We start from the raw sequence: 26,305 nt of genomic DNA on the forward strand, positions 1-26,305 counted from the left end.
CTCTCGGCCGGGAAAGTTATGATTTCGATCCGTGCGCGCGCGCCGCGAGGCGTCTGCTCCCATTTCTTTTACCTCGGTAGTCGACGAGCGACGAGCTGAGCCAAGGATAGAGCGAGAAGAGAAACAAAAAGGGGTGCCACAAAGAGATCATGTCGTACTATTTCTGCATCGTGGGTACACGGGACAATCCCTTGTACCAGGCGGACCTTGCCTCGAAGCCGGCAGGGTCGTCTGGCCCTGCCTCTTTCTTCTCTTCTTCTTCTTCTTCCTCCTCCTCTTCCTCGACGTCCGGCAGTGCTGGCGCAGGCGCGAACCAAGTCAGCGCTGGCGGGAGCGGTGGAAATGGGTCAGATCGGAGGAGCGTCGACAGCGTTGCATCTGCAGGACCAGGCGCGGGCGCAGGAACAGGCGGATCAGCAGGCGGAGGCACCTCGACGACGGGCGGCGTATTTGGATTCGGTAATGCGCTCGGCGCCCTCGCTGGCGGGCTCGGTAGCGGCTCCTCGGCAAGGACTGGTCCATTCGGAGGTCAAGCCTCAGGCGGCGGGGGCGCTTCAGCGCCAGGAAGCGGCGGCGAGGGAAAGGGACTCGGATTCGGGCGCTACAATGACAAGCACGTCTTGCAGATGATTGCACACAGCTCGCTCGACGTCGTCGAAGACAAGCAATTTGTCAATGGGGCAATGTGAGTTCTCTCCCAATCAGGAGGGGAAAACACACTTGATTAAGTGCCCCGCTAATGCCGCATGGACGGCTCAGGTATCTTAAGGCCGTCGATCGGATCAACGAGTGGACCACCTCGGCCTTCTTGGCTCCCGGAAGTAAGTGTCATGGCTTCTTCTTGTTCCTTATCTCTTCGTGGTCTCCCATAATCTCACCTTGGTGAGACACAGACATCAAGCTCCTCATTCTCCACGAGCACAAGCACGACGACGGCATCCGCAATTTCTTCTACGACGTCTGGGAACTCGTCGTCAAGACAATGATGAATCCCTTCCACGACGCAAACGCGCCCATCGACTCGCCGACGTTTGATGCAAAGGTCAGGGCAAGCGCGAGAAAGCACCTGTAGAGTAGGGAAAAGGCCTACGACACCCGTGTACAAAGATACCAGAGACTATTCATCAGAGCGAAAGGGCATGCCCTCGAGAGAGGGGAGAGCAAACGAGCAAGATTTCCACAGAGAGAAGAGCATTGTTCATTGTGTGGGAAAAGAGCAAACTCCAACAGACAGCTCAGATCAATGCGAATACACCCAGACCAATGCAGAAAGCCGCGACGACGAGTGGCAAGGCCGCGGCCGGCGTTCGGGACTGTATAGCTCCCCCAAAGATGGCCCCGGTAGATTGATCTATCGAGAAAAGCAGAGATGATCAGTGAGCTCTTCATCGCGCACAAAGAGAAGAAAGCGTCCTCAACCTACCGTAGAAGCCTTCGCCTGACGTCGTCACATCCGTGTAGCTAGGAACGACGCTCGGAGTAAAAGTGTGATTGTAATCAGGATAGTTGGCTGTCAACGGACGCTAATGTCAGCAGGGAGATAGGTGGGGAGATCTAGGGCGAGAGGGGAGACTTGCCTGACTGCGCTCCGCCCAGGACGGACGAGCTGAATGCGCAAATCGAGCGCATGTTGGTGACGGCGTCGGGCGCGCCTGTTCCTTGCGGGTCCGTCCCTGATGCAGCAACAAGTCAGCGTGAGAAGATTTCACTAGGGGGCAACAGCCACGGTGGAGACATACCGAGATATTGGCATTGGTTGGTCAGTTGGAAGCATTGGACGCATTGTGGAAACTATGACGAAGGCACTTCAGTACACTCCTCTTTTTTGGCGCTGGCCGAAGATGAAAAGAAAAGACTCACGACGGCTTGGAACGTGTCGGTGCTGTGGGAGGCCACAACGACAGCAGGGTCAGATTGTGGCGAGGTGATACATGACAAGCGAGCGACTCACCAAGAGCACTTGATGACAGAGATGTATGCAAACGGATCGTTGAAGATGCTCGTCGCATTCTCAAACACGCTGCTCGCCGCGGCGCACGAGCTGATCGACGAGTACTTTTGCTCACAATTGTAGCTGTGTCGATTTGTCCCAGAATGCGCGTCAGTCGAGCTACGAAAGGAAGCCGCAGCACAGTACACACCATGAGGGGTACTCAGCAGGGAAAGAAGGGTACGGCATCTCGCTGAGTGGGACTGAGGGAATGTCGCTCCTCTTTGTCACCGTCCTCGCTGCCCTCTTGTCCTCCCTCGCCGCCTGCCTTTCCTCGAGCTCGGCCAGTCGCTTCCTCCCTGCCTCTGTCTCAACCTCGGAGCGAGCGAGCCTCTCGAGCGCGATTCTCTCGGCTCTGTTGACATTGCCAGCGCGTCCCACGATGCCTGCGAGCTTCTTTGCCTCCCGCAGCGCACGCGGCCATGCACGCTGGTCCGGCTGCAGGCTCTTGTCGCCTCGACTGGCCTTGTTGCGCGCCCACTGCTGCATGGGCGCATAGAACGCCTGAACCTCGTCAGGCGTCGAGTCTTGCGGCAGCCAGCGCGGGGCTGGCGTCGCTCCAGCGGGCGCAGCAGCTCCTCGTGCGCGGACCGCCGAGGGAACAGGCATCGGCGAGGGCATCGGAGCTGCCTCAATGCCAGTCACGGCCAAAAGCAGCGCTGCCGCAGAGACCAGAAAGTCGAGCCGCATTTTTTCCTCGTGCCGTGCGTATCTCTTAGAAAGGGAGAGGGGGGATTAATCAGGTGTTCGTCCAGAGGGTATCAAGTCGTTAGGTTTGGTATCGTAGCCGGGGTCGTAAAGTAGAAGGTAAGGTCTATCGAATATCAGGAAGAAGGACTATGTCAGCCCAAGATACTGGCAAGCTGGCTTCTCGCTTGACATACTCACCGTCAAGAAAAGCAGATCGTGTGTTCGTTACGATGTCATCAAAGAGCAAGAAGACCAGGGGGGGCGGTTGGAGGGAATGCAGGGCAATCTGCACCGTAAACATTGGCGTTGCGCTAGTTGTCCCATTCAGGGGCTGTCTCGGGAATCGGACAATAATAACACCAAAAAAAAGTGGAGCGTCGTCGTCGCGCTGAAGTTACATCAAACGACACAGTCTGAGGCTGCTCTGATGGAAGCGTCCTGGACGCTTTGTGTTGATGTATTGAGAAGGGTCGGTGACTCTGATGACATGATCTGGAAGCTTTTCTAGTTTATGAGATGATAAATGATAAAAAGAGCACGGGAGAGGGGGAAGAAACGTTTCGCGATAATTATACAGCAGGTGAATGTCGAGTCAAAGAGATCAAGCAGTGGCTGAGATGGGCGTGGGGGCGATGGGAGGTGCTGCCGGTGCATCATCGAGCGGCATCGTTTTCTCGTCGAGAATCGAGACCGGGCTTGTTCTAGTAGCGCCATCTTCCTTGCTCCTTCCATCCTTGAAAGAGATCTGTTTGGCAGGTGGATTAGCAAATCTTTCGCGCGCTGGAACTGCAGCCCAACACTCACGCCTGCCCGGCCTTCGATTTGCGAAATCCACAAAGTCTGGTAGAAGAAGATGGGGAACATGTAGTACTTCCAGGACGCCCATCGGAAAAAGAGGCCGACCTGCTCGCTTCTCGTGCTGATGTAGTCGGACGCCATGTCCTTGCGCACCTCCTGGAACATGTCGGTCTTGTCAGTCAGGATAGCCTTGACCCCCCACCGAGTTGCCTCGATCATTTCGTCGCGACGGTTGACGGTCCACACAAAGACGTCTTTCTTTGCCTCACGGGCTTCCTGGAGGAAGGCTTGTCCGTCTGCACCGACGAGGCTGGGGAACCACATGCTGAATCCGTCACAATGGTTCCAAAAGTAGGTGCGAGCCGCCATGGGGCTGCCGCCGATGTGAACGCGGCGAAGCGCTGGCACAAATTTGAGTGCGGCGTCGAGGAAGATGGGGTGCCACAGGCCGAGAATGAGCCGCGGCGCAAGCTTTGACTCGAAATCCGGGTACGACTCGACAATCTCCTTCATCAGCTTGAAGAGGCGCTCAGGCTGGTTGTCGGGCTTGATGTCAATCTGGAAGAGTGACGATGATTCAGCATGTACGCAGGGCCACAAGATAGAACATCCCACTTACATTAAACTTGACGTGTTGGTTCTCTGGCCGCATCAGGAGATCACAGGCTTGGCGGAACGTAGGAATTTGTTGGAAGGGTTGCTTGAGAGTGCGAATATTCTCGATGTTGCCGTCCCAATTTTGATTCTTGATCAGGCCCTTGCCGTCGGTGGTGCGACCGAGGGCGGCGTCATGGAACATGATGATGACGTCGTCCGCGGTGATGTGGACATCTGATCGACAGCAGATGATGTCAGATTGGCCATTACGGGCCGCGCCGACAGAACGGAGAGAGAGGGCAGCTTCGGTCAACGGCGGAGTGGTGGTCAAAAGCAAGAGCCACCGCCTCCCCCGCGATCGAGGTGCCACACCAAGAGCGGGAAGACAACGAGACACTAACCGCTCTCGAGACCTTCGGAGCCATCTCGGATTGCACGTTCAAACGAGGCGATGGTGTTTTCAGGGAACGCAACGGAAGCCTGTGTGATGATTGTGTCAGCAGACGTGTTTGCTTGCCGTGCACACAAAGCAGGCACTCACTCCACGATGGCCCCTGCAGAAAACATCGAGTAGTACACGCACGCAGTTAGTCTCGAGGCTGTCTTACGAGCTTGGCTAGCTGAGCAAGATACTCACCAGCACTCGGGCATGTCTGGAGCAACACCACGCAACCTAAATGACTTTGTAAGAGGCATGGCGAAACGCAGTCGTCAGCGCAGGTCGAAAGAAGGAGAAGAGGAGAAAAAGAGAGGAGGGGAGGGGATGATCGTGTGAGGTGGTCAAGGGGAAAGGGATGCTTACCTCGAGAACGGCGTCATAGGAGGTGTTGTTCACGTGTCCCATGATCCTGGCAGAAGGCAGGCGTAGCGGACGCAGTCGGCGTTCCGCCGTCGAGCGAACGTGTTCCATGGTCTTAGGGGCCATAAATCTGTGCAGCCAGGGGTATAGAAGCGTGCACCCTGTCTCGCGCGGATTTGACAGCCCGTTGAGCCACCAAAGCTTGATAAATTGGAGCGGTGACTCAGATAGAGCAATGACCTGTTTTGTCGACGTTGTTGTCGACAATGTTGATCTGTATTTCGCGCCTGGCGTTGGCGAGCTATTATCGTTCCTATTATTGTTGCTCATCTAACAGTGACCATGGAGACCGAAATCGGAATCGCGGAATGTAACGAACGTGAGCAGCCAGTGACAAAGCTGGGTCGACCGTCGCTCGACCAGGGGAGAGAGGTGAAGAGGGAACGAGCGTTGCGGCGAGCGAACGTGCCTTCCGAGTACGTGTCTTTGAACTCCTACTGACGCATCGAGGAGGGGTTTTTTTTTTTTTTTTGTGTCTGTTTTTTTTTTTTTTTTTTTTTTTTTTTTTTTGTGTCTGGTTTGTTTTCGCAACGAGGGCGATCTGTCGGGGTACCCCGTTCGATTTTGCTCGTCGGGCCGTGGGCCGACCTTGGGCTGGTTGCGCAAGTGGTCTAGCAGTAGTGTGGTGCTGGTGTCTTCTGTTGCTCCTCCCCTTCCCTGCCGTTGCAACGGGCAGCAGCAGCCAGGGACAGGGGTGCAAGTGGGCGATGGAAGGCAGGCTTTATCGAAACTGGTCTGTCGATTTTTGAAATGCCGACAGGCAGACAAGCAGAGCTCCGACGCGTCAACAATACAAGAATCTGGGTTTCGCCATTACAAAAGCAAGCGTCATGGGACATGCTGGACGGCCCGTCCGTTGCCTTTCACCACCGGTGGCTGGGCCGCGTAGAGATACGTCCTTATGATAGGGAGGGTGCTCGTACCATGCTGCGTACGGGACTTGTTGTAAGACCGTGGACTTAGGAGCAAATGTTAGAATGGCTTGTATTTGTGCTGGTAGTACAGAAGTAGTGTAGTAGAACGGATGGTACGGGTTATGAGTCCGACCTCAGGTCTTCGAAGACCTTATGGCATCAAGAAAGCTGCTCTTACTGTGTGCTTGGGCTATAAAGGGGTCCACGATAAGCTTTGGTCCCGACGCAAGGTGCGCACATCAGCCACCCACCTGCCTTTGCCTTGCTACCAAGGACATTGTCGGAGCTTTGATTTTTCTTTGTAACATCTTCGTAATCGGCTTCATTTGTGTTCTGCGCCGCTCGAATGGCGTTGAACAGCTTGACCACTGAGAGACACGTAAGGATTCAGCAGCACATCCAGTGATACAGTGATACGAAAGGGAACAGAGGAGCTCACCACCGCGCTGAGCTACTTTTCTCAGCCTCTTCTCATAGCCTTGGGCGCCACCTTGAGAGAGCCAACTCCGGGCGGCATCGTCTGGCTCGTCATCGGGCTGCTTTTCCTCCCCTTCTTCCGTCTTGGGCAACCGCCCCGGTGGACCCCAACCACCAATGACATCCTCGACATGCGCCCGATCTTCTCGCTTCTTTCGCGCCTCGAGGGCCAACCTAGCCGCTTTCGCATTCAGCACCGACGACTGCGCTGAGCGACGAACATGAGGAGCCAAAGACAGGATCGTGTTCGGTGCCTGCTTTCCGTCCTGCCCGTTCTGTCTTGTCACGGATTTCCGTTTCTTGTTGTCATGCTCCCCTCCGGTTGTCTCTACTGCACCTGCAGATACCGATGTACTCGCAGGCGGAGGGCCAAGAAGTCCTTGAAGTGCAGCCCCGAACGTCGTCGGCGAAGTTGCCCTTCGCTTCCGCTCTAAAAGGCAGGGCGCATGAGACGAGAGGCAGCTGCACAGAGAGACTCAGGCTCACTCACTCGCAGTTTTCTTGCTCTTTCCTTGCTGCTGAGCCCTTTCGATTTCCTCGTCTGTGTCAGCCTCTTCCTCGTTCTCGTCGTCGTCCTCATCTTCGCCCATGCTGTCATCCTCGTCCGCGTCCACACCTGCATCGTCGCGATGCTTCCGCTTTGCGCCCTTTGACACGCCCTGACCAGATCGTACTGGCGCCTGATTCGGCGCCTTCATCTGCAACTTTCCTTTGCTCTTGCTCTTGCCGCCGCCACCTGGGGCTGAGCTCACCAAATTACCCGGCATCTTGCAATGATGTCCTCTGGGTCGAGGCAGAGCTTCTTCTCGAGGAAAATGTCAAAACGGGCAGAGAACCAGAAAAATTCGAAGCCACGTGAAAATTAAGCTCGCACTGACTGAGGCTGACGATCTAGCTCGCCTTTGTAGACAGACTACTTTGGATCCACTCTCCACCTCTATCCGACCAGCATTGCCTTTCTTGACACCTAAAGAGAGAGAAGCCATGGCTGCCCTCGCAGGACCATCGACATGGCAAAGTCTGATTCGGCAAAGACTCGAGGAGAGAGACTCGAGGGAGAAGAGCTACGATGAGATCATCACCAATTGTGAGTCTGGTGTCAATGACGGCCAAGTTGATTTTGCTGACGCGGCGCCACAGACCAACGAGTGACAAGGCATGCGCGGATGCTTGAGGAGCGGAGTCGTAGTATGCTCTCCGCGGCAGGAGCGAGATCCAATGCGGCACCTGCTGAACATGCAGTCGCGTCTACGGTTGCAGTAGCAGCTGGTGGTGGTGGTGCTGCTGCCCCTGCGAGCACAGATAAGGAGTACGTCGAGTTACTGGCGAGCTGGGAGGTCCTTTCTGACGTGCACAACTATTCTTTCGCAGCAATGCCGTTCAACGGGCCTATCTTGCGTCGCTCGAGCAACAGCTGAATGCAGCAAAAGATGAGCTTTCGATGCTCTACAAGACACAGTCGCAGAATGCGCAAAGGTTGCTGGTGCTCAACGAGCAATTGAGAGATCGAGACGACAAGGAACGAGAGGGGAGCGAGAACGTCAAGCGGCTTGTAGACGAGAGCGCCAGAGTCAAGCGGAGGGAAGAAGATCTGAAAGCAGTGCTCGGAGAAAAAGACAAGATGATACAGGTGTGTTCAGCAAGCCTATGAGGTTATCAGTGCCGTTCTGAACAGCCTGTCCCCAGCTTCTGCAAGACGAGCTCTCCACTCTGTCTCTGGAGCTCAGTCAGGTTGAGTCTCGCAACGACGATCTGTCGAGAGACAATGCCATGCTCGTCCAAAGATGGCTCGACAAGATGAACGAGCAGGTCGACAAAATGAATGAGGGTAACCGTATAGAAGAGGAGAAGAGTAAGCGAGGCATAGAGACCTCCGATGAGACAGACTTTGAGCCGATTGAAGGCGCCGGCAAGGTCGACGACAAGGGCAAGAAGCCGGCCTAGTCTCCACCCACGACATCATTCATACCCCATCAATGCATCTGCTGTTCCTTGGTATCTCATTCAACCGATCGCATACGAAGCAAGGGTAGTTTGTCGAAAGAACGAAGATGTGTCCACGCATTCATCGTCTGTTTAGCGATGTCAGTGATTAGTCGGTGTTTCATCGCGGACCATGAGAAGCAGGTGTTCATCGGTCTTCGCCACGTGGCCTTGTCGGTCGCCCTCTCCACGAAAGTTTTTTTCGAGCCAAAAAAAATGGAGATTTGATCACTTGTCAGACGACTTGCAGCAAGAAGCAGCACCGGTCTCAACTTGAGTCGCTTTTAGGGAGGGCAACGACAGACGGGAACACGTTCACGAGATCTCGGAAAAGCTGTCCACGCATAGAGACGGCATCGAATCTTTCTAAGCTGGTTCGCATACATAGAGAGGGAGAGGCGCATAGCCCGATGGGAGCGAGATGACGGCGGAAAATGGACATGACTTCGATGTCTCGCCGACTTTCATCTGGCAGGAGGATTTCCGGGCTCAACTAGAGGCAATGGCAGATGAAGATGAGCTCGTGGAAGAGTGAGTTGTCCGCAAACGTAATTGAACCGGTGGTCAGAGGAAGCAATGCTGACGGTAGTGTCGATGCGACACAGTCTCGATTGGCCTGCGCTCAAAGACGCCATCAAGCATCTCCTCAAGCAAACATTCGCGTCTTGGCCAGGACCTTCGGAGCCAATACTACATCCTGCGGCTGCGCTTATCTCCAAGGACGGTGGTGCCGATCTGTCATCGACCTCATCAACGACCTCGTCAGATGAGGCTGGGCCCTCATCGGAAAGAAAGGCAAATGGGGATTCGGGAAGCGCGGCGACGCATGTATCGGCCGCCGATCTACAGGCCTTCTTTCCCTCCAAGAGGCAAGCGGGTCCTGCAATGGGTGACAGTTGGAGTAGACGACTCAACACGGACGAAGAGCGCAAGGCGGAGCAGCGCGTCGTATTCAGCATGCTCGACGACTTTGAAGGCCAGCCTCCATTCACAATACAGAGACTAGCCGAGCTTGTATTGAGGCCAACACAGCACCATCACACCCTGCCAAAGTATTCGTCCGCCCTCAAGAGGCTTCTTTCGGTTACTGCAACACGTGATGCCTTTCCAAAGCTGGTCGACGAGGAAGAGGATGATATTGCGACGGGCGGAGAGGAGGAAATGGTCACCAATGGCTTCTCATCGGCGAGCTCTGCTGGCCGCAGGAGTCGGAGCAACACGCCGATCCCAGGTAGCCCAAGCACCGCGCCACTGTTCACACCTATACCCTTTTTGCTGAAGAGTGGTGATGAGGGCATGCCTGCGTTGATGAGGCAGGGCGCAGCAGCCGTAGTATCAGGGACCCAGGGCACCGACATTGTCGTCGAAGAGGACGTTCCAGGTATGGAGCTTGGCGGTGCAGACAGAACCACAGAGGAAGGGGTAGAAAACGCGCGAAGAAATGGGGCCGGCTCGGGCTCGGGCAAGGATGTGATGCAGGGAATCCCGAAAGCAGGGTCAGCGGCCAGCTCTTCATCGCCGACCTCGGAAATCCATCCCGCCGGTGAAGGTCCGACCAGCGCTATCGCTCCTCCCTCGGCCCCAATTCCCATCGAGGTGCCGACTACCTCGACGACAGATCCAGCAAGACCGTCTGTTGCAGGGGCCACCGCGCCTCCAGAAGAGGCGACACCACTTGGTGTACCGAGTGGGCGAGTAGACGAGCTGGACGAAGTGGGGTCTGAGCACGGCAGCCTGCCAACGGGTAGCGGCGCGCCAGGGGGCGGGGCAAAGGCTCTCAGTTCGACAACAGCGACGGCTGGCGCTGGGCAAGAGGCTGATCAGAGCGATGAAGAGGAAGAAAAGCGGGCCTTGAAGCGCGTGAGGAGCGAGAGGAACCTTGCAGCAGCTGCAAAGGGCCAGGACATGTCTTGAGGTCTATGGGGTTCTCTGTTGTACAATACAAGTCTTCGCCATGCAATCCACAGCCATTTCGATCGCCACTCGTACGGCACGATATTTACTGTTCATTTCCGTTGGGGCTGTGTGACCTCTTGATCGAGCTGGTGGTTGCCTTTCTCAAATCGGAGCTAGGCTCAAGTGGGTCCCTTATTCATGCGAAGACTGGTGTTGTGCTAGAGCCTCCGCTCCGCTCCACCCTAGCTTGGGCGTCGCCCCTGCTATTGTACGCAAAAAAAGGCAATGTCCGCCCATAGCTCGCACGGTGACCGCACGCCGCCGCGGCTCAGTCTCCGTTGTCCCTCGCTTATGAAGGGAGAAAGGTACGGACATAAACAAAAACACGCTCTGAGAATAGAGACCCTCCTTCATCATCAACTGTACGCCACCGCAGCGGACATCGTAGTCTGGTTGTGTCTGACCGTCTCTTTGCTCAGGAAGGAAAGGGGGACGGGCGCCTCATTACCCATTGCAAGAAGAAAGGACTGAAAGGGTCAGCACCGCGCTTTCGCACGCAAGTCCGTCGCTTTGACAAAAAGCGGACCTCCTCAGGCTTGACAAAGTGGCGGGCATAAACAGCTTTTTTTCCTCCTCTTAAGTCTCCGAACTATTTCTGCTTTGCTGTCTCTCTTCCTCGCTCTCAACGGAAGTCCTTTGCTCTCACTCTCTCTTCCTGACCGCAACCTCCCTTTCCCTCCCGTTCCACTTGCTTCCACTGTTTAGTTGGCAGATCCAGGCTTTGACCATCAACCCTTGCAACTCCGTCGGTCGTTAAAAAGCGACCAAGTGACGAGCAGCAACAGCGGTCTTCTACACACTCCTTTCTCAATCCACATCTCGTGTCCCTTTCTCCTCCATCCCTGCCTTTCCTCTCTCCCCCCATTTCCCCAAGATCGACTGCCAGGCATCTCGCAAAGATGAAGTGGTCTAGTCTTACGGGCCTTGTCGCCCTGGTGCTGCTGGTCACCGTAATGCCCGAGACGCAAGCCTCCGGCATAGGCTTCCGTCATCGCCAGGCCGATCATTTGAGCAAGCGACAAACGAGCTCGGCGCAAGCTATCGTGACGCCTCAAGGCACCACGTCCGAGACCAATGGGCCCACCGGCCATAAAAAAGTCACCACTGGCAACGGTGGTGCTGACTTCAAAGATGTCAATCTCTCTCTCGACACGGACAGCCAAGATGATCAGAGCACTGAAGCGGACCAGCAAGACCAGAAGGTCCAGCAAGTTCAGCCAGACAATCAAAAGGACGCCACCGCGTCACCGTCGGGACCTACTACAGACAAGACCACTCTGCCCGAAGAAAGCACGAGCACAAACAAGTCGATCAGCACGACGACGCTTCCAACGGGCAACCAGAAAGGCATGCCTCAACAAACGACGATGACGCCCAAACAGACGGCCAAGCTTCTTCATCCTCCCAGTCAGGCTGCCGGCGTGGTCAGCTCGGCCGCCAAAGGTGCCATGGCCAAGGTGGGCGACGTCGTGGGTACCTGCGATGTTCACTGGAACGACAAGAAGGCCCTTTTTGGTGGTGAGTATCAGGTCTTATGGAGTGCGGCAAACGAAGCTTACCATCGATTTCAATCCAGGCACTTACAGGCACACGTTCCCCAACGGTACCTTCATGTCGGACGGTCATTGCACTCCCACTGTGAGTTTTCTCTTGCCCTTTCGCACGTCTTAAGCCTACATGCTGACTGTGTCAACAAAGTCGGTGGGCCATACAGACATTATCAGCTATGGTCCAAACACCGTTGCGTGAGTGCCCGCCTGCATATACGATATTCAAAGCACAGTAAACTGACCGTGGCCTTTAATTTGCAGCTCGTCGTCGAACCTGACTGAATGCGGCGAATACACCATGACTATTTTCATTCAAGGCGATCTCAAATGTGAGAAAGTGTCTTCCGGTACAGGCAGTCACTGGAAGTGCACGGCAAGCATGCCAACGCCATGCAGTGCCAACACTCCCTCCGAGGGACCAGGTATTAGCTCGGGCACGCCCGGAGCTCCTCCGCAAGAGGAAAGCTCTTCGCCGCCCTCCCAGCCCCAGTCTCCTCCTCAGCAGGACAGCAACATATCGTCTGGACCTGGCGGTCCTACTTCCTCTCAGGACAAAGAGACTCCTCCATCGTCGTACGGCGGCCATATGTACTCTACACCAAAGGGCTCCAAGGACACTACTCCAAGTGGTGATCAACCAACCGGGGCCAATCAGCCTGAGCAAGCCAGCCAGCCTTCACAGCCGGAGCAATCACAGCCTACCGACGATACGACAGGCACTCATTCATCGCCAACGAAGGAAGAGGACAACTCTGCGCAGCCTTCGTCGTACGGTGACCAGACGTCTTCCAAACAGCCTGATACTTCTTCCCCATCCACTGGTGACCAGACGTCTCCCAAGCAATCTGGAACTTCTTCGCCAACCACCGACGTCCCCACCACGTCCAACAGTACTGACACCGTTCCTAAAGATACGCCCAAGGAAGATGACACGACGACGACGTCGTCTCCCACTGGTAGTGACAAAGGTGAAGAAAACAGCACTCAGCCTTCAACGTACGGTGGCCAGCTGCCTTCGCAGCCAACTGGTCCCACCAACGTCACGGATACCAAGAGCGATGACTCGTCACCTCCGCTGATTGATGTTCCAGTCAACAATACCACCGACTCGTCGAGTGGCGGCCCTTTGACGTCTCTTCCAACTACCACAAAGAACACAGACTCCCCATCGACGGAAGATTCGTCCTATGGATCGTCTTACCCCTCGGGCGATACGGATGACGAAGAGAAGTCTGTTCCGAAGGAAGAAGACAATGACGATGACACTGAAAGCAATGACCAGCCTGCCAGCTCCTACGGCGTCACTGCCGACAAGGACAACAAACAGCCGAGCACTGACACCACCACGTCTACCATTCCCACTGGCCCGACGAATGTCAACAATACGACCACACCCACGGAAGTCATCCCCGAAGAGGAAGGCACGCCCGACGTTCCGCCCAACGGAGAAGATAAGGAGAATGCTTCTCCCAATTCGAACAACACGACGTCACTTCCCACGACTTCTGACAAGGACCAGATGACGCAGCCTCTTGACACAAACAACACCACGTCAGTTCCCGTGCTCTCCAACGACCAGAAAAACGTGACGGCTACGTCGCCAGAATCTACCGACAGTGGTGACAAGGACAATGCACAGCCGTCTTCTTACGGTTCGACTTCCTCAACCGACGACAACAAGTCGTACCATAGCAGCAAGAATGGCAGCTACAAGCCCAAGGACCAGTATACGACTGGCACCACTGACAAGACCCAGCAGGACACCAAGCAGCCAGACAATCAGCTCGCAGATTCTTCCACCCAGAATGTTACGACCATGCCAACAGAGGACAAGAGCGGGAAGGATGTGTACAGCGCTCCGATTACTGACAACAAAAACAGTACGTCGGGCCCACAGACAATCGACAACAACAACGTTACGTCGATTCCCACAACAAATGGCAACAGCAACACTGCGTCAGTCCCCACCACAAACGGCAACAACAGCACCACGTCAATTCCCACGACAGGTGGCACGAAGGACAAGAAGGGCACCGACAAGACCGTGTCGACTGATACGACGAAGCCTGAATCTGCCTCGGACTCCCAGCCGACGAAGGAGGATAGTAATGGCGGCGGCACCGGCTCTCAGTACAGCAGCAAGGGCGACCAGAGCCCACCCAGCTCCTACCGTCGTCGAACCGTTGAGGACAAGACTGGCAGCTTTTTCGGTCGTCGGTTCCTGAAGGCCAAGAGGCGTGCTGTCTAATCCTCGCCCAAGAGCCAATGGCTCGCTGAGAGGCTGCTTTGTCCATTCGACCATGTTTTCATTCCCCTTCTGATCTCATCTCCATACGTCTCCGTAGCTCAAACATCATCACAAGATGTCCTTCCCTCTTCCAAGCGAAGTGAAATGCGAACACTGTCCTTCCCCCTTTCCACACCTTACCAGCCGGGCGTGATTCATGAAACAAATACAGATTTCGAGGGCGAAAAGGGGCTTACTTGTTCTTCGCTGTTCGCAGCTTGATTGTCTCGTCGCCCACAAAGACGCCCTTGCCCTGTTTGCGTTGGTGAGAAATGAACTGAGATTTGGCTGTGACTTCCTTGAGAGCTTAGATCGATGACCCACCTTATAAGGCTCTGGTTTCCTCCAGCTCCGAATTTTGCTCGCAAAGAGTCCCACCGCTTCTTTGTCGACTCCTTTGACAACAATTCTTGTTGGCGCGGGCGTCAAACATGTCAGGCCCCTGGGCACGGGCATGTAGATCGGGTGGCTGTAGCCCAATCTCAAAGACAGTCGCTTTGGCTCCTGAGCCTTTTCCTTTTCCTTGAGTTCCTTGAGCAGTCGAGTGTAGTACTCGCGCTGCTCGACCGACTCAAAGTTGTTTGCGGAAGCAGCGGCGGAGGAGAGGGCCTCGTCGAGCTTGTCTGGGCGCGGGAATGGGTCCGCTTCCACCACGGCTCGGTAGCCCACACCGACGAGACGGATGACGACGCTGTGGCCTTCCTCGACACCCTCGAGCGCATTGGCGAGTAATGCGCGGGTCAGACCCCACGTCGATCGCTGCGCCTTTTCCTTGGCGTCCTGGACGACAAGCTGTAATCTTCTAGGTTCCTGTGCAGAGGGAGACGGCGCTTTCTTGTCGTCGTCCTCCCACCGAAGCTCGACATAGTCTTGCAAGGGAACGAGCACCGTCCCCAGAGGACCTTGAACCTCGATTGAGCCGGCTTTCTTCAACGCGGTTGGCTGTCTTCGCGAAGGGTTCGACACCGGTGCGAAGGGGAGGAGCGAAAGGTTTGTCGAGGGCGGAACATACAGGACGGCCGAGCCAACGTGCGATCGGCGAACATGCTGGCGCTGCACGGCGACGACGTTGCCGGCAATAGACGCTCGTGGAAGCGCTCGACCAAATGTGGCCGTCGCCGTCGGCAGACAGGGCCGCATGATGGTTGCTTATTGCGACGATGGTCATGATGAAAGGAAGGAAGGTCACGCTGCGGTGTCACGTGACTCAAGACTTACGAGGCTTTTGCTCCTTTGACACTACCATGATCCCGCTTGCAAAGACATCAAATCAGGCACTGTCAGCGAGTACCAGTCTAGCTAACGGGCACTTGCGAGAAATACCAAAATTCCATCCATACACAGACTGAGTGACGTGCCAATGATGACCGGTATTGACGCCTGGACCTGAGCAGGTCCTGTCTACGAAAAAAGAATGGAAAAATAAAAAAGCCACGAGGTGGCTCTGATGTCGTCAACCTTTCTGTTTGGTCTCAAGTCGCCGCCGTTCCCTTCACCAACTAACGATAAGGACAGAGCGACGATGCGATCGAGGGCGTCTCAAGCTCGAGCGCTCTTTCGGGTGGTGGCCAACTCGTCCTCCGCCCGAGCGGTTGCTTCAGCCCCTTCCGCTTCGGTCACAGGGCCCTTGTCGTCGTCACCCAACGCGAGCCTGAAGCCGGGAGGAACGGCTCGACGAGGGGCTCGGGGAGTCAAGGCAGGAGCGACAAAGCGGTCAGGACCAGGCGGCTCGAGTCGATTGCCGTCACAGTCTTCATCATCGACAGAGGCACGTCTGCACCAAGCGAGGATCGTCTCGATTCGCTCTCTGCCCGAGTCTGAAGCATTGCTGGCGGCCGCCAAGGCTGGTGCCAGCGGCGGCGGCATCGTTCTCCGACCTCCCGTAAGGCCACCTCCATCCACGCTCTCTTCCGTGGCTTCTGAGGCGTTTTTCGCCTCTCATCGTCCCTTGCTCCAACACGAGCTCATGTCCGATGAAGCGTATGCAAACTGGACGCCGCAAATGACGGCTGAGTACGGTATCGAGACTGCCAAGAGGATGCTAAAGGCCTCCATCTCTTCGTCGGAGGCGTCTACCTCTGGCTCCGGAAAGAATCAGGGGATCAGAGACTACCTTTCAACAATTCTTGATGGTCTCAACAACGCGGACGAGTACGGCCTCGAGCTGCATTCAATTGGAGTAGGGGGGAGTGGTGCGGACGGTCAGTCGATGCCCATCCCATGGCGCAGACCGATCAAGGATTTGTCCGCCGACAGGTTCAACAAGGTTATCGACTCGCTCAGCAAAGACAATGTTACCTCAAATGCCGTACTTAGCGAGGCAAGCCGGCTTGATGACGAGGAGGCGGCCCGTATCGACCGAGAGCAGGCGGTCGCCGCTGCGTTGGAACGAGGCGAGGACACGACGGTGGCAAAGAGCCTGGGTTCCGAAGCAGACCTCATCGTGCTAGGCGAGCCTAATGGACCTGACCCCAAATGGGCCCGTGGTGTGGCGACCCATCTGGCTGAAAAGACTCGAGCACTGCAGCCACCGCCTGCGCCGAGACCTTCAAAGCTCACCGAAACGGCGGCCTTGGACGAGGGAGAGTCCGAGGACATCTTCTACCTCGGCAGTTTTGTTGCCGAGTCATTTGATGCCGATGGCAATCTGCCTGAGCACCTTGTGGCCGATGCAGATGGCCCGGCCACCTTTGGCGACGACGAAAATCCAACGCTGATGTTTTCGCACGCCCTTATCCAGTCACACCTCCCCAAGGCTCTCGAGTGGGATGCCATCGTCGACAAGATGGACAAGGCTTCCCTCGATTCTAAGGTCCAAGCCGTGCGAGAGGGAGAGGTGGAAAGAGAAAGCGACCTCGTAGATCTCTCCAGACTCAATGCAGATTTGTCGAAGCAAGTGGGCGACGCGGATGGAGTCTTCATGGACAGCGTCAAGCGGAAGAGAAGGAAGAAGATGAGGAAGCACAAGTACAGGAAACTGCGCAAGGCGACGAGGGTTGAGCGGACAAGGCTCAAGAAGTAGTTCAAAGCACGCAGAACGAACGCAAGCCATAGATTAATCAAAGAAGATGAAAGGGGAGCATTGAATGAAGAATAACCTTTTCTCGCAATCTCTGTGTGTCATGCTCTTTAAAGGGACGGACAGAGGCATGACTTGCGTTGCGTTCGAGGGAGGCTGATCAGAGAGAGAGCGGTTAAGCGTGCGACTTCTCCGTCGCAGGAATGCTGGCGGCAGTGCTGACCTCGCCGCCAGAGATCCTTGTTAGCCACTTGGAACCACCGCGCCTCGCCAGCCACTTCCACAGCTCAACTGTTGCCAAGAAGATGACATTGGCCGCGATGGCAATGCCCCAGCCTGGCCCGCCGAGGTTGCCCTGCCTGAAAACCTCGGTGTTCCACACCGGCACGTAGACGCAGATGGGAATGCAGGCGACGCCGAACAGGACGCTGAGGAGAAGGAAAGGGTTCTGGCGCAGACGCTGAACCGGGCGGATCGTGAGAAAGGAGTGCTCGATGCTGATGAGCTCCCACGTTATGAAAAGACCTTGGAGAAAGAGTGTCGTGAAGGTTGCGGACCTCGCTTCAAAGACGGCGTTGCACGCCAGTCCAAGCTCGTTGCAGTCCGAGCCAAGGACGCCTTGACCCAAGCCATAGATCATGACGAGAAAGACGACGAGACTCGTCCACCCCATCGTCGTTCCATATACGAGGAGGTCGGTGACGACCTGTCGGCTCAAGACTCCTGCCTGGAGATCGTGCGGAGGTCGTGCCATGACATCGGGCTCAGCTCCCTCAAAGCCTAGCCCAATGGCGGGAAGACCAGCGACGAGATTCAAAAAGAGGATGCCTATAGGCGAAATGGGAAAGAGACTTTCTTCATTTGCGTCTCGAAGCGCCAGACCGATGAGGAGCAAGAGAACCTCGGCGACATTGAGGACGAGGAGCGCGATCATGAAGCGTTGGATGTTTTTGAACACGGTTCTTCCCTCCTTGACGGCTTTAGCGATGCTGTCGAACCGATCGTCGGTCAAGATGAGCTCAGCAGAGTCCTTGGCCACATCCGTGCCCGAGCCCATGGCGATACCGATGGGAGCCTGGCGCAGAGCGGGAGCGTCATTTACTCCATCGCCGGTCATTGCGAGATAGCGGCCCCGACGCTTGCCGGCTGCGATCATGCGGACTTTGGTCGAAGGGGAGCAACGGGCCACAACGAGCGGTAGGTACTCGAGAGCATCGATTTGCTGGTCGCTCATTGCGTCAAAGTCGGTGGCTGCCATGACAGCCTGGCGCCCTTCAGTGCCATCGACGATGCCCACCTCTCGAGCGATAGCGCGAGCCGTTGAGATGTGGTCGCCCGTGAGCATGTGAACGATGATGCCAGCATCTTGACAGGCCCGAACAGATGCCAGAGTCTCGGCGCGAGGAGGATCGTAAAGGCCACAGAAGCCGATGAACTCAAAGTCTTGCTCGGCTTCTTCGCGAGCCATTTGCCCGGGTGCCAACTCCTGGCGCGCATCGACGACGCTCTCATCAAAGGTTTTGCTTGGTATCGAAGAAGTACTGTCCGTTGCATTGAAACTTGCTTTCTGATTGTTTAAGCGGGCATTCTTGATGGTGATGATATCGACCTTGCGGCGGGCGAAGGCAAGAACCCGAAGACCTGCAGAAGCCAGTGTCTCCATTTTGTCTAGGATCGCCTCCTGAGCTGCTTGGTCGAGGAACGTGGCGGGTCGATCGTTCAGCTCTGACCCATGTGGACGATAGGTCGAGCAGCAAGCGAGAACTCGCTCCGGAGCGCCCTTCATGAAGAGTACCCTGTTATCTTCCTGGCCAGTTTCGTTTAGGCTGAACATCATTGTCATGCGCTTTTTGTGCGAGTCGAAGGGGTGCTCTTGTTCCAGCTTGTACGTCGCCAAAGGTCCATCGAGGAGTGTTGAACGATGGAAGCCGAGCTTTTGCGAAAAGACTTGCAATGCCACCTCCGTCGGATCACCGCGAGAAGCCCAGCTACCATCATCGCTTTGGAACACCTCAGCAATGTTACACAAGGATGAAGCTGTTGCAAGTAGGTCGACAGACTGTGGAAGCTCGCTTTTAGAGATGAAACGTTGTTCGGCATCGATGCTCAATTGCTCTTCGATCCAGAGGCGCCCCTCGGGCTCCAGGACCGAAGAGCCACCTTGCTCGATTCCATAGAGCTGCACACCGCCGCTGCTATTGGGGACCCAGACCTTGCGGACGATCATCTTGCCATGTGTGAGTGTGCCGGTCTTGTCAGAGCAGATGTCCGTCGTTCCTCCAAGGGCCTCGAGTGCATCAAGTTTGCGCACGACGACATTGGACTGCGCCATGCGCTTGGCACCGACAGAAAAGGTGATGGTGAGAACGGCCACAAGACTCTCAGGCAGGACGCCAATACCGAGAGCGATGGCATAGAGCACCACATCGTCATCCAACCTGAATTCTGCGACAGAAAACACCTGCGATATGAATGTCAGCTGGCGTTGTGGGCGCCGCAAGTGAGTACAACTCACGATCAAAGCACAAAGGATGGCAAGACCGAAAAGGATCAATGCAAACATTGCCAGCTTCCGTTGCAGCGGCGTGCCATCGCGAAGACCGAGAAACTTGGCACAAGGCTCCCACAAGCGACGTCCGAAGCTGAGCGGCATTCCGTCGGGACCGACAAGTTGCTTTTGCTTTCCTTTGTTCATGGCTTCGGCAATCAGACCAATTTGCGTCGACATGGCCGTCGCCACAACCAAGCCTTTGCCGCGGCCCTTGGTGACCGTGGTGCCGGCAAAGCCGAGGTTGATACGATCAGCAGGCGCGATGGTACCACTGATATCATGGATAGGGTCAAGCGACTTGAGCACAGGCACGCTCTCGCCCGTGAGAGGCGCCTCGTCAATTTCGAGATTGGTTAATGAGACGATGCGAACGTCGGCAGAAAGCAAGTCTCCAACGCTGAAGAGAACAACGTCGCCGACAACAAGATCGCGTGCGTTGATCTCGCTGACTTGCCCCTCGCGGACAACATTGGTGGTGGGCGACGAGAGGGAACGAAGCGAGGCGAGGGCGCGCTCAGCCTTGTACTCTTGGCTAAGAGCGAAGTCAGCGTGCGGTGGCAAAAGGTGCAAGAAAAAGAGGCGACGTACATGAACCCAATAGAAACATTGACCAAGATGACGGCGCTGACAACGCCACCTTCGACCCAGTCGCGTACGCCAAAGGACAAGGCCATTGCAGCAAGGAGGATCACAGTGAGGGCATTGGCGATCTGCCTCAGCAGGATCGTCCACAGACTGACCGTCTCGGCCTCACGGATCGAGTTGGGTCCTTCACGAGCCAGGCGTGCTTCAGCCTCCTGCCTGGAGAGACCAGTCTCCTGATTATTTGAAAATTTCTCGAGGCACTCGGGCACGGTCAATGTATGCGGTTGATGCAGATCAGTCGCGGGGGGGTTGGTGGCAGATCCGCGACGGTTGTCGACTTGATTCTGCTGTACAGCGGTGACAGGGACGACCTTATGAATGACAGAATCGTCGTGCTTTTTGGCTGGGCTATCAACTCCTCCTTGACCCCCGACCAGAGAAGCCGAAGTGGTCGAGAGGGAGCTCGTCGAGCGGGTCCGAAAGCCTGGCCCTGCCAAAGATAGAGTCGACTCGAGCGTGGCGCTGCGGGCTCGCTCGATGGTATGAGTAGCGGGGACTGGAAGTAGTGAGTCGAGATTGCCATCAGGAGGCTCGGGCTCATCCTCGAGGCGAGGGATAGCGGACTCGCCTCCACCGCTTCCGTTACGGTGGCCGGGCGAAGAGGTGGCATGATTGTTGTTATTACCATGGCTAGAGTGAGAGTCGTCCATCGATTAGCTCAAAGTGCTGGATTTTCTGGCAAGAAGAAGTTGCTGCTGAGGATGTGGGATTTCTGTGGTGATGGCTTCTCATCCTCGTGGACAGCATCTTCCCTTTTAAATGCCGCCCTATCCTGCTATCGCCGGAGGAGTGCTAGCCAGCTTACGGCGCTTGCTTACTGTCGCAATGTGCCCCGTGCGCATCGCCTCTTGGAATTGAGGCTTGGATATCTCTTACTAGGACCTCGCATGTTTCTATTCCTGGATGTACAACTGACGTTAACGTTGTCATTGGGGTTGGCAATGTCGTAAAGACGCTTCAGGCTCTTTCGTGCCTGCTCGTTTGATGCCTCTATCTTTAGTTGATGAGCCACAGACCTTTGGCCAGTTCCGCTCCGATCCACAATTTTGAAAGGCAGAGAGATCGAAAGCGAGGCCAGCAGAACAGAGGCAGGCACACAATCTTGATCCTAACATGACCCCGTACCGTGCTACAGTACTACTGTGGCGGTGATCAGGCGAGTCTTGGCAGCGCAGGGTCGACATTCGTGCGAAAGCTTGGCGAACGGTCACGTGGATTGTTCTAGGCACGTGATGTTGAATTTTAAAATTTCCAAGATGGCGAGCAACCTTCCTGCTCCTCCGAGCCTAGTCAGGTCGGCTTTAGAGAGAAGGAGGCAGCCACAGTCGACAATGTCGGGCCAGCACCACCATAGGTCGAGTCTGAAGCAGAAGAACAAGCCATTCAAGTCAAGACATGCGTCGAAAGGTAGCATAAAAACAGCGAGCAAAGGTATGCAGGCGGACGGGTTTCGGGGTGCCGTCCAGAGTCAATTGGTTTACCCTTTCCTCTCTACAGGTCGACAGGACTCAACGACCTCCCGGGCATCTTCGCACAAGTCGTCCCCACTGTCTGCTAGTAATGCGCAAGGAAGCTCTCAGGCGCGAAGAAATGCCGCCAAGCAGATGCAACTGCAGAAGAGGGCTGCCCTCGTCCAGGCGAGCCGCGTCTTCAATGGGTCGCCCAATGTCGCCGCAGGTCCAGCCATGACGGGCGCCGCCAAGCTCGGCCTCAGCAGCGGAGCAGGGATCGGAAAAGGAGGGGCCCCTCGCATTGTTGTTGTGGCCACACTCACCGAAGACCTCGATGCTTGGGACGCCGTGCGGCAGTTCGAGGCCGAAGGCGAGGATGGCGGCGTCAAGCCAGTGGCAGGGAAGAGCGTCGACGAAGCCCTCGAGATGGGCCTTCCATTCGCCGAACTCGACATTACTCGACATCGAACCACGCTTCAGCTCCACCCGATTCCGTACGGCGCCCTGTATCCGCTCATGGATGCCGCAAAGGCAGCAGACTTTGTCCTCGTGCTCCTTTCTCCAACCACCTCCGTTGAACCGGGATCGTGGGGCGAGTTGGCCATGCGAAGCCTTCAGGCTCAAGGACTGCCTACAGTCCTGTCTGCCGCTCTGAGCTTGACTTCTTCCGACGAAGCTTCATCGAGCAAGAAGGTTCATCAAAAGGCAGCCAACGAGGTACGCAAGAGCCTCCTGAGCTTCACGCGCTATTTTGCCCCAGAGACGGAGAAGGTGTATGCGCTGGACGATCGAAATGAAAGAGGCGCTCTGCTCCGAAGCATGGCCACGAGTGCCCCGCGAAGGGTGGCCTGGAGAGATTTCAGGGCCTGGCTCATGGGCGAGGAGAGCCACTGGCAAGCTGATTCGGGCGACGAGGGCGACCGAGGGCTTCTCAAAGTGGCTGGCTGGGTCAGAGGTGCTCCCCTATCGGCCAATCGGTTGGTTCACATACCCGACTTTGGCGATTTTCCAGTCGAGAAAATCACGGCCGCACCGCTGAGGCACAAACAGAAGAGGACAAAGGGCGATATCGAGATGCAGGCTGGTGACGGAGAAGGCGACGAGGAAGTCCTCGACGCGCGAGACGATGAGATTGCCGATGACCTTGTCAGCGAAAATGAGGTCGACGACATGGACAATGAGCAGACTTGGCCTACGGAGGAGGAAATGGCGCGGGGAGAGGCCACTGTTGAGCAGTCTGATCTTCCCCCCGCCGCGCCTGGCACCACGCCGCTCAACATCATCAAAGACAATGTCAAGCGACGAACCAAGTACGACGCCAACTGGATCCGTGAGGAAGACGGAGAGGATGAGGAGGATGAAGGTGACGAGGCTATGATTGAGAGCGGGGATGAGGAGGTGGACAGCGAGATACCCGAGGAAGAAGAAGAAGGAGAGGAAGATTTTCCAGAAACGAACATCGTCGAGAATCAAAACGAACAAGACGACTACGACGAAGAAGCCGAGGCCGAAGCGCTAGCACAGTACAAAGCCCGCATGGAGGAGGAGAAGCAGCGACGAAAAGAGGAAAATCTTGACGCCGAATTTCCAGACGAGGTCGACACGCCCATGGAGATTCCGGCTCGGACGAGGTTTGCACGGTACAGGGGCTTGAAGAGTTTCAGGTCGAGCCCGTGGGATCCCTACGAGGACCTGCCTCGCGAGTATGCTCGCATCTTTCAATTCGACGACTTCCGCAAGACGCGGAGACGGGTCGAGGCCAGTGCGCTCGAGGAAGGCGTCGAACCAGGTGTGCGCGTGTGGCTGCACATTAAAAACGTACCTCGAGAGGCGGCTCGTCGAGCGGGCGCCCTTGGTGGACGACAAGGGTCACCGCTGGTGCCTTTTGTTATCTTTGGCCTGCTTCGACACGAGCACAAGAAGAGCGTGCTCAATTTCACCGTGACGCGCAACACCGAGTACGAATCGCCGATCAAGTCCAAGGACAGTCTGGTGTTGTGCCTCGGCCCGAGGCGACTGCGCGTCCGACCCATCTACTCGCAGCACGACCTGGCCAACAATGGCAAGCGTGGTACGAACAACATTCACAAGTTTGAGCGATACCTTCGGGGTGGGCCGGGTGTCGTGTCCGTGGCGACCATCTTTGGGCCAGTGACGTTTGGCGGAGCCAATGTTCCGACGATTCTGCTCCGGGAGAGGACCGAAGATGGAGAGTCGGGTTACGACCAACGAGGCGTAGGGTCGGCGCAGATGCCGCATCTCGTCGGGATGGGAAGCCTCCTCGATGCCGATCCCACGCGCATCAATGCCAAGAGAATCATCCTCACAGGCCATCCATTCAAGGTGCACAAGAAGACGAGCACGATTCGTTTCATGTTTTTCAACCCGGAAGACGTGCGCTACTACGCGCCGCTGGAGCTCAGGAGCAAGTACGGCCGGACGGGCCACATCTCTGAGTCCCTGGGCACTCATGGCTACTTCAAAGGTGAGTCTGATTCTTTCAAACCCTCTCATTACAGGTCCTGTTGGAGAGCAGAGCGCTGACTGTGACCGTCGGCACAGCTCACTTCGATGGGCCGCCACTATCGCAGCTCGACACGATTGGTCTCTACTTGTACAAGCGCACCTATCCGCGCTTTAGCGAGCTCTTCGACTCTTCGAGATCCGAGATGCCTCTCGCCGAAGGCTCATCCTCAAGCAAACGACAGGGACAAGCCGAGGGAGCTGATGATGTAGAGATGGCCTAGACAAAACAATTCCGAAACACTGATATTAATGTAACCGTGTAAAAGGGGAGACCGGTGGGGAGCGAGTCTGGGAAAAGACAATCGTTCGCGAGGCAGAAGCTCTCGAGAGGCATCTACACAAGTGAAGAGAGAGGAGAGAGAGAGAGAGACAAGCATGACACCAAGCGCTTAGAGAGGCGCCGCCACATCAACGGAAACCAGCAGCCGAAGAAGGGCGCGAATGTGTTGGTGTGGGCGGATAAGACGTGCCAGGGGCTGTAACCTTGAATCGAAGCCGGTGGAGCTGTAGACGGCGAGTCGTATCAGCCAGAATGGTTGCGAATATATGATGCAAGACTACTCACGATCGGAAGTTTAGGGAAGAGGACAAAGAGGAGGGCAAAGAAATTGAGGGCAAAGAGCCACGGATTGTACCTCGTGTAGTGTGTCGACACAAGGAAGCTGCGAGAAGGCACATGTCAGCGCCACATCCCAGCGATCTCTGGAACGACTTGTGACCTGACTCACAGCCCAATGGGAACGCTGGTGAGCCACTTCTTGGCTGGCGTGTATTGTGCGCCCTCGTCGATTTGCTCCCATAAAGTCAGCTCGTCATACACGCCAGCGTTTGACTCGAAAGGTGTTCCCGTAACGTAGTGGAACATGAGGAATGAGATCTGGGGAAGAGTCAGGCAATCCGTCGTGTACAGAAGATGTCATACAACCAGACGTACCGCCATGTAGCCCAGGTTGACAATGGTCCAACTCGTGTCCTGCTCCATTCCCGGGATCACATCAACCAGAATCTTGCCCAGGAGGATCAAGACGACGTGGATGACCCATGCACCTGAAGGAAATGCCAGATCAGCTTTCCTTCGCTCTTCTTCTGCATCTTCTCTAGCTGTGCGCCCCCACCCACCCTTATAGTTGACCCAATCAGCATTGGCATTGAAGCCAGCGCTCTGGTCTAACAGCTCCTCGTGGCTCTGCTCAATCTTTTCGACAGTGACGAGTGAGCTGCTCCGCTTGCGATGCCCAGCTCGTTTGTTGTCGCTCGTCATGAGCGGCGCCGTCCTGGAGCCCGTGGCGACCGAGGAAGAGGAGCCACCGGTCGAATCGCGAGAGTGGAGGATGCGATTGGCGGCCAGCTCTGCGCTTGCGCCCGTGGGCGAGGTAAGTGTGACGGAGGGTGTCGTCATGGCAGGAGCAAAAGTCCTACCAGACGCCACTGCTGGTTCGTCGCAAGGGCAGAAAGGAAAATAAACGACTTTTCGAGGTCGATACAGGGCTCGGTAGGATAAGACCTAGCCTGACTGCCTGTTGCAGGAAGTGACGTCGAAAGCTTGGGTGGCCTGCTTCTCTTAGTTGAAGAGAAGGACAAACAGAGTGTGCTCTGCTCTCGAAGTGTGCCTAATGGTGCGATCAACCCCAGTTGGCGGGAGGGCGCTTGCTTCGCAAAGGAGAGCAGGAACCTTCGCCGAATATTTATTCAGCCAGTCCTTTGAACCAGTTCTTGGTGGTTCCTGGTGCGTCTCCCTGTCCCTTAGCACAGTTTCCTTTGGTGTCTCAACGCCTGAGCCGAGCGAGCAACTGAGAAGAAGATCGAGAGGTGCTTGTGAGGGTGGGATGTAGCAGGTGTTGAAATGGAGGAGCACGCAGCAGACTGGCAGCGCAAAAAAAAAAAAAAAAAAAAGCTCAGCGCCACGAGAAGCCCAGGCCAGGGCTCGGACCTCGTCACCGACTGACCTCCGTTGCCTCTATATGACATCTTGACTGGTCGGCCGACAAAATTTTAAAATTTTCCTGAACAGA

At 55.9% G+C, this 26,305-nt stretch overlaps 12 protein-coding genes across 12 annotated transcripts; 6 read left to right on the top strand and 6 right to left on the bottom strand.

Annotated features, from left to right (window-relative positions):
* The first annotated feature begins 77 nt into the window (after positions 1 to 77).
* FA10DRAFT_266779 (Sedlin) lies at positions 78 to 1,352 on the top strand. Its single transcript, XM_025521636.1, has 3 exons — positions 78 to 685; positions 760 to 821; positions 894 to 1,352. Exons 1-3 carry the CDS (start codon positions 150 to 152, stop codon positions 1,070 to 1,072), a joined length of 777 nt encoding a protein of 258 aa, XP_025377481.1. The 5' UTR covers positions 78 to 149; the 3' UTR covers positions 1,073 to 1,352.
* Positions 1,174 to 2,961, bottom strand: FA10DRAFT_279458 (hypothetical protein). The gene is made up of 8 exons (XM_025523543.1): positions 2,879 to 2,961; positions 2,142 to 2,804; positions 1,952 to 2,074; positions 1,861 to 1,882; positions 1,740 to 1,791; positions 1,578 to 1,673; positions 1,424 to 1,510; positions 1,174 to 1,351 (listed from the first exon to the last, which is right to left on the bottom strand). Exons 2-8 carry the CDS (start codon positions 2,678 to 2,680, stop codon positions 1,236 to 1,238), a joined length of 1,035 nt encoding a protein of 344 aa, XP_025377482.1. The 5' UTR covers positions 2,681 to 2,804; positions 2,879 to 2,961; the 3' UTR covers positions 1,174 to 1,235.
* A 140-nt stretch (positions 2,962 to 3,101) lies between these two features.
* Positions 3,102 to 5,405, bottom strand: FA10DRAFT_266781 (PLC-like phosphodiesterase). The gene is made up of 7 exons (XM_025521637.1): positions 4,878 to 5,405; positions 4,713 to 4,756; positions 4,617 to 4,629; positions 4,477 to 4,555; positions 4,098 to 4,309; positions 3,485 to 4,036; positions 3,102 to 3,425 (listed from the first exon to the last, which is right to left on the bottom strand). The coding sequence occupies exons 1-7, from the start codon at positions 4,998 to 5,000 to the stop codon at positions 3,282 to 3,284; spliced, it is 1,167 nt and encodes a 388-aa protein (XP_025377483.1). The 5' UTR covers positions 5,001 to 5,405; the 3' UTR covers positions 3,102 to 3,281.
* A 493-nt stretch (positions 5,406 to 5,898) lies between these two features.
* Positions 5,899 to 7,120, bottom strand: FA10DRAFT_301557 (hypothetical protein). Its single transcript, XM_025525004.1, has 4 exons — positions 6,816 to 7,120; positions 6,288 to 6,755; positions 6,100 to 6,216; positions 5,899 to 6,038 (listed from the first exon to the last, which is right to left on the bottom strand). Exons 1-4 carry the CDS (start codon positions 7,090 to 7,092, stop codon positions 5,983 to 5,985), a joined length of 918 nt encoding a protein of 305 aa, XP_025377484.1. The 5' UTR covers positions 7,093 to 7,120; the 3' UTR covers positions 5,899 to 5,982.
* A 189-nt stretch (positions 7,121 to 7,309) lies between these two features.
* On the top strand, positions 7,310 to 8,387 carry FA10DRAFT_251727 (autophagy protein 16; the record flags this gene model as incomplete). Its single annotated transcript, XM_025519621.1, has 4 exons — positions 7,310 to 7,421; positions 7,466 to 7,634; positions 7,697 to 7,955; positions 8,012 to 8,387. 4 exons carry the CDS (start codon positions 7,310 to 7,312, stop codon positions 8,267 to 8,269), a joined length of 798 nt encoding a protein of 265 aa, XP_025377485.1. The 3' UTR covers positions 8,270 to 8,387.
* A 157-nt stretch (positions 8,388 to 8,544) lies between these two features.
* On the top strand, positions 8,545 to 10,297 carry FA10DRAFT_279462 (hypothetical protein). Its single transcript, XM_025523544.1, has 2 exons — positions 8,545 to 8,839; positions 8,914 to 10,297. The coding sequence occupies exons 1-2, from the start codon at positions 8,730 to 8,732 to the stop codon at positions 10,220 to 10,222; spliced, it is 1,419 nt and encodes a 472-aa protein (XP_025377486.1). The 5' UTR covers positions 8,545 to 8,729; the 3' UTR covers positions 10,223 to 10,297.
* A 3,997-nt stretch (positions 10,298 to 14,294) lies between these two features.
* FA10DRAFT_286003 (ribosomal protein L6) lies at positions 14,295 to 15,241 on the bottom strand (the record flags this gene model as incomplete). Its single annotated transcript, XM_025524039.1, has 2 exons — positions 14,295 to 14,354; positions 14,426 to 15,241. 2 exons carry the CDS (start codon positions 15,239 to 15,241, stop codon positions 14,295 to 14,297), a joined length of 876 nt encoding a protein of 291 aa, XP_025377487.1.
* Positions 15,242 to 15,604: 363 nt separating this feature from the next.
* FA10DRAFT_266787 (hypothetical protein) lies at positions 15,605 to 17,264 on the top strand. Its single transcript, XM_025521638.1, has one exon. It carries the CDS (start codon positions 15,624 to 15,626, stop codon positions 17,121 to 17,123), a length of 1,500 nt encoding a protein of 499 aa, XP_025377488.1. The 5' UTR covers positions 15,605 to 15,623; the 3' UTR covers positions 17,124 to 17,264.
* Positions 17,265 to 17,295: 31 nt separating this feature from the next.
* FA10DRAFT_279465 (Na+ or K+ P-type ATPase) lies at positions 17,296 to 20,966 on the bottom strand (the record flags this gene model as incomplete). Its single annotated transcript, XM_025523545.1, has 3 exons — positions 17,296 to 19,581; positions 19,636 to 20,203; positions 20,260 to 20,966. 3 exons carry the CDS (start codon positions 20,964 to 20,966, stop codon positions 17,296 to 17,298), a joined length of 3,561 nt encoding a protein of 1,186 aa, XP_025377489.1.
* Positions 20,967 to 21,604: 638 nt separating this feature from the next.
* FA10DRAFT_266788 (DUF663-domain-containing protein) lies at positions 21,605 to 24,567 on the top strand. The gene is made up of 3 exons (XM_025521639.1): positions 21,605 to 21,747; positions 21,814 to 24,252; positions 24,330 to 24,567. The coding sequence occupies exons 1-3, from the start codon at positions 21,648 to 21,650 to the stop codon at positions 24,512 to 24,514; spliced, it is 2,724 nt and encodes a 907-aa protein (XP_025377490.1). The 5' UTR covers positions 21,605 to 21,647; the 3' UTR covers positions 24,515 to 24,567.
* Positions 24,559 to 26,105, bottom strand: FA10DRAFT_266789 (Orm1 type endoplasmic reticulum protein). Its single transcript, XM_025521640.1, has 5 exons — positions 25,413 to 26,105; positions 25,228 to 25,340; positions 25,022 to 25,170; positions 24,859 to 24,955; positions 24,559 to 24,797 (listed from the first exon to the last, which is right to left on the bottom strand). The coding sequence occupies exons 1-5, from the start codon at positions 25,690 to 25,692 to the stop codon at positions 24,702 to 24,704; spliced, it is 735 nt and encodes a 244-aa protein (XP_025377491.1). The 5' UTR covers positions 25,693 to 26,105; the 3' UTR covers positions 24,559 to 24,701.
* FA10DRAFT_109250 (hypothetical protein) lies at positions 25,800 to 26,158 on the top strand. Its single transcript, XM_025517859.1, has one exon. The coding sequence runs from the start codon at positions 25,907 to 25,909 to the stop codon at positions 26,123 to 26,125; it is 219 nt and encodes a 72-aa protein (XP_025377492.1). The 5' UTR covers positions 25,800 to 25,906; the 3' UTR covers positions 26,126 to 26,158.
* The last annotated feature ends 147 nt before the right edge of the window (positions 26,159 to 26,305 follow it).

Source organism: Acaromyces ingoldii (assembly GCF_003144295.1).
Source record: "Acaromyces ingoldii strain MCA 4198 unplaced genomic scaffold FA10scaffold_3, whole genome shotgun sequence".
Lineage (NCBI taxonomy): Eukaryota > Fungi > Basidiomycota > Exobasidiomycetes > Exobasidiales > Cryptobasidiaceae > Acaromyces > Acaromyces ingoldii.

What these genes read in the sequence shown, in the direction of transcription:
- FA10DRAFT_301557 (XM_025525004.1), bottom strand. Translation starts at nt 7,092, where the DNA reads ATGCCGGGTAATTTGGTGAGCTCAGCCCCAGGTGGCGGCGGCAAGAGC. An exon ending in AAAAGTAGCTCAGCGCGGTG is followed by an intron (nt 6,217 to 6,287) that starts GTGAGCTCCTCT and finishes CGTGTCTCTCAG; the next exon opens with TGGTCAAGCTGTTCAACGCC. An exon ending in TGGTAGCAAGGCAAAGGCAG is followed by an intron (nt 6,039 to 6,099) that starts GTGGGTGGCTGA and finishes ACCCCTTTATAG; the next exon opens with CCCAAGCACACAGTAAGAGC.
- FA10DRAFT_266789 (XM_025521640.1), bottom strand. Translation starts at nt 25,692, where the DNA reads ATGACGACACCCTCCGTCACACTTACCTCGCCCACGGGCGCAAGCGCA. An exon ending in TCAACCTGGGCTACATGGCG is followed by an intron (nt 25,171 to 25,227) that starts GTACGTCTGGTT and finishes ACTCTTCCCCAG; the next exon opens with ATCTCATTCCTCATGTTCCA. An exon ending in ACCAGCGTTCCCATTGGGCT is followed by an intron (nt 24,956 to 25,021) that starts GTGAGTCAGGTC and finishes GCCTTCTCGCAG; the next exon opens with CTTCCTTGTGTCGACACACT.
- FA10DRAFT_279458 (XM_025523543.1), bottom strand. Translation starts at nt 2,680, where the DNA reads ATGCGGCTCGACTTTCTGGTCTCTGCGGCAGCGCTGCTTTTGGCCGTG. An exon ending in CCGACACGTTCCAAGCCGTC is followed by an intron (nt 1,792 to 1,860) that starts GTGAGTCTTTTC and finishes CCTTCGTCATAG; the next exon opens with TTTCCACAATGCGTCCAATG. An exon ending in CCTGGGCGGAGCGCAGTCAG is followed by an intron (nt 1,511 to 1,577) that starts GCAAGTCTCCCC and finishes GTCCGTTGACAG; the next exon opens with CCAACTATCCTGATTACAAT.
- FA10DRAFT_266781 (XM_025521637.1), bottom strand. Translation starts at nt 5,000, where the DNA reads ATGGCCCCTAAGACCATGGAACACGTTCGCTCGACGGCGGAACGCCGA. An exon ending in CCTATGACGCCGTTCTCGAG is followed by an intron (nt 4,757 to 4,877) that starts GTAAGCATCCCT and finishes CCTCTTACAAAG; the next exon opens with TCATTTAGGTTGCGTGGTGT. An exon ending in CTCCGAAGGTCTCGAGAGCG is followed by an intron (nt 4,310 to 4,476) that starts GTTAGTGTCTCG and finishes GCTGTCGATCAG; the next exon opens with ATGTCCACATCACCGCGGAC.
- FA10DRAFT_266788 (XM_025521639.1), top strand. Translation starts at nt 21,648, where the DNA reads ATGTCGGGCCAGCACCACCATAGGTCGAGTCTGAAGCAGAAGAACAAG. An exon ending in CATAAAAACAGCGAGCAAAG is followed by an intron (nt 21,748 to 21,813) that starts GTATGCAGGCGG and finishes TCCTCTCTACAG; the next exon opens with GTCGACAGGACTCAACGACC. An exon ending in CACTCATGGCTACTTCAAAG is followed by an intron (nt 24,253 to 24,329) that starts GTGAGTCTGATT and finishes CCGTCGGCACAG; the next exon opens with CTCACTTCGATGGGCCGCCA.
- FA10DRAFT_266787 (XM_025521638.1), top strand. Translation starts at nt 15,624, where the DNA reads ATGCGATCGAGGGCGTCTCAAGCTCGAGCGCTCTTTCGGGTGGTGGCC.
- FA10DRAFT_266779 (XM_025521636.1), top strand. Translation starts at nt 150, where the DNA reads ATGTCGTACTATTTCTGCATCGTGGGTACACGGGACAATCCCTTGTAC. An exon ending in CAATTTGTCAATGGGGCAAT is followed by an intron (nt 686 to 759) that starts GTGAGTTCTCTC and finishes TGGACGGCTCAG; the next exon opens with GTATCTTAAGGCCGTCGATC. An exon ending in GGCCTTCTTGGCTCCCGGAA is followed by an intron (nt 822 to 893) that starts GTAAGTGTCATG and finishes GGTGAGACACAG; the next exon opens with ACATCAAGCTCCTCATTCTC.
- FA10DRAFT_109250 (XM_025517859.1), top strand. Translation starts at nt 25,907, where the DNA reads ATGGTGCGATCAACCCCAGTTGGCGGGAGGGCGCTTGCTTCGCAAAGG.
- FA10DRAFT_279462 (XM_025523544.1), top strand. Translation starts at nt 8,730, where the DNA reads ATGACGGCGGAAAATGGACATGACTTCGATGTCTCGCCGACTTTCATC. An exon ending in GAAGATGAGCTCGTGGAAGA is followed by an intron (nt 8,840 to 8,913) that starts GTGAGTTGTCCG and finishes GATGCGACACAG; the next exon opens with TCTCGATTGGCCTGCGCTCA.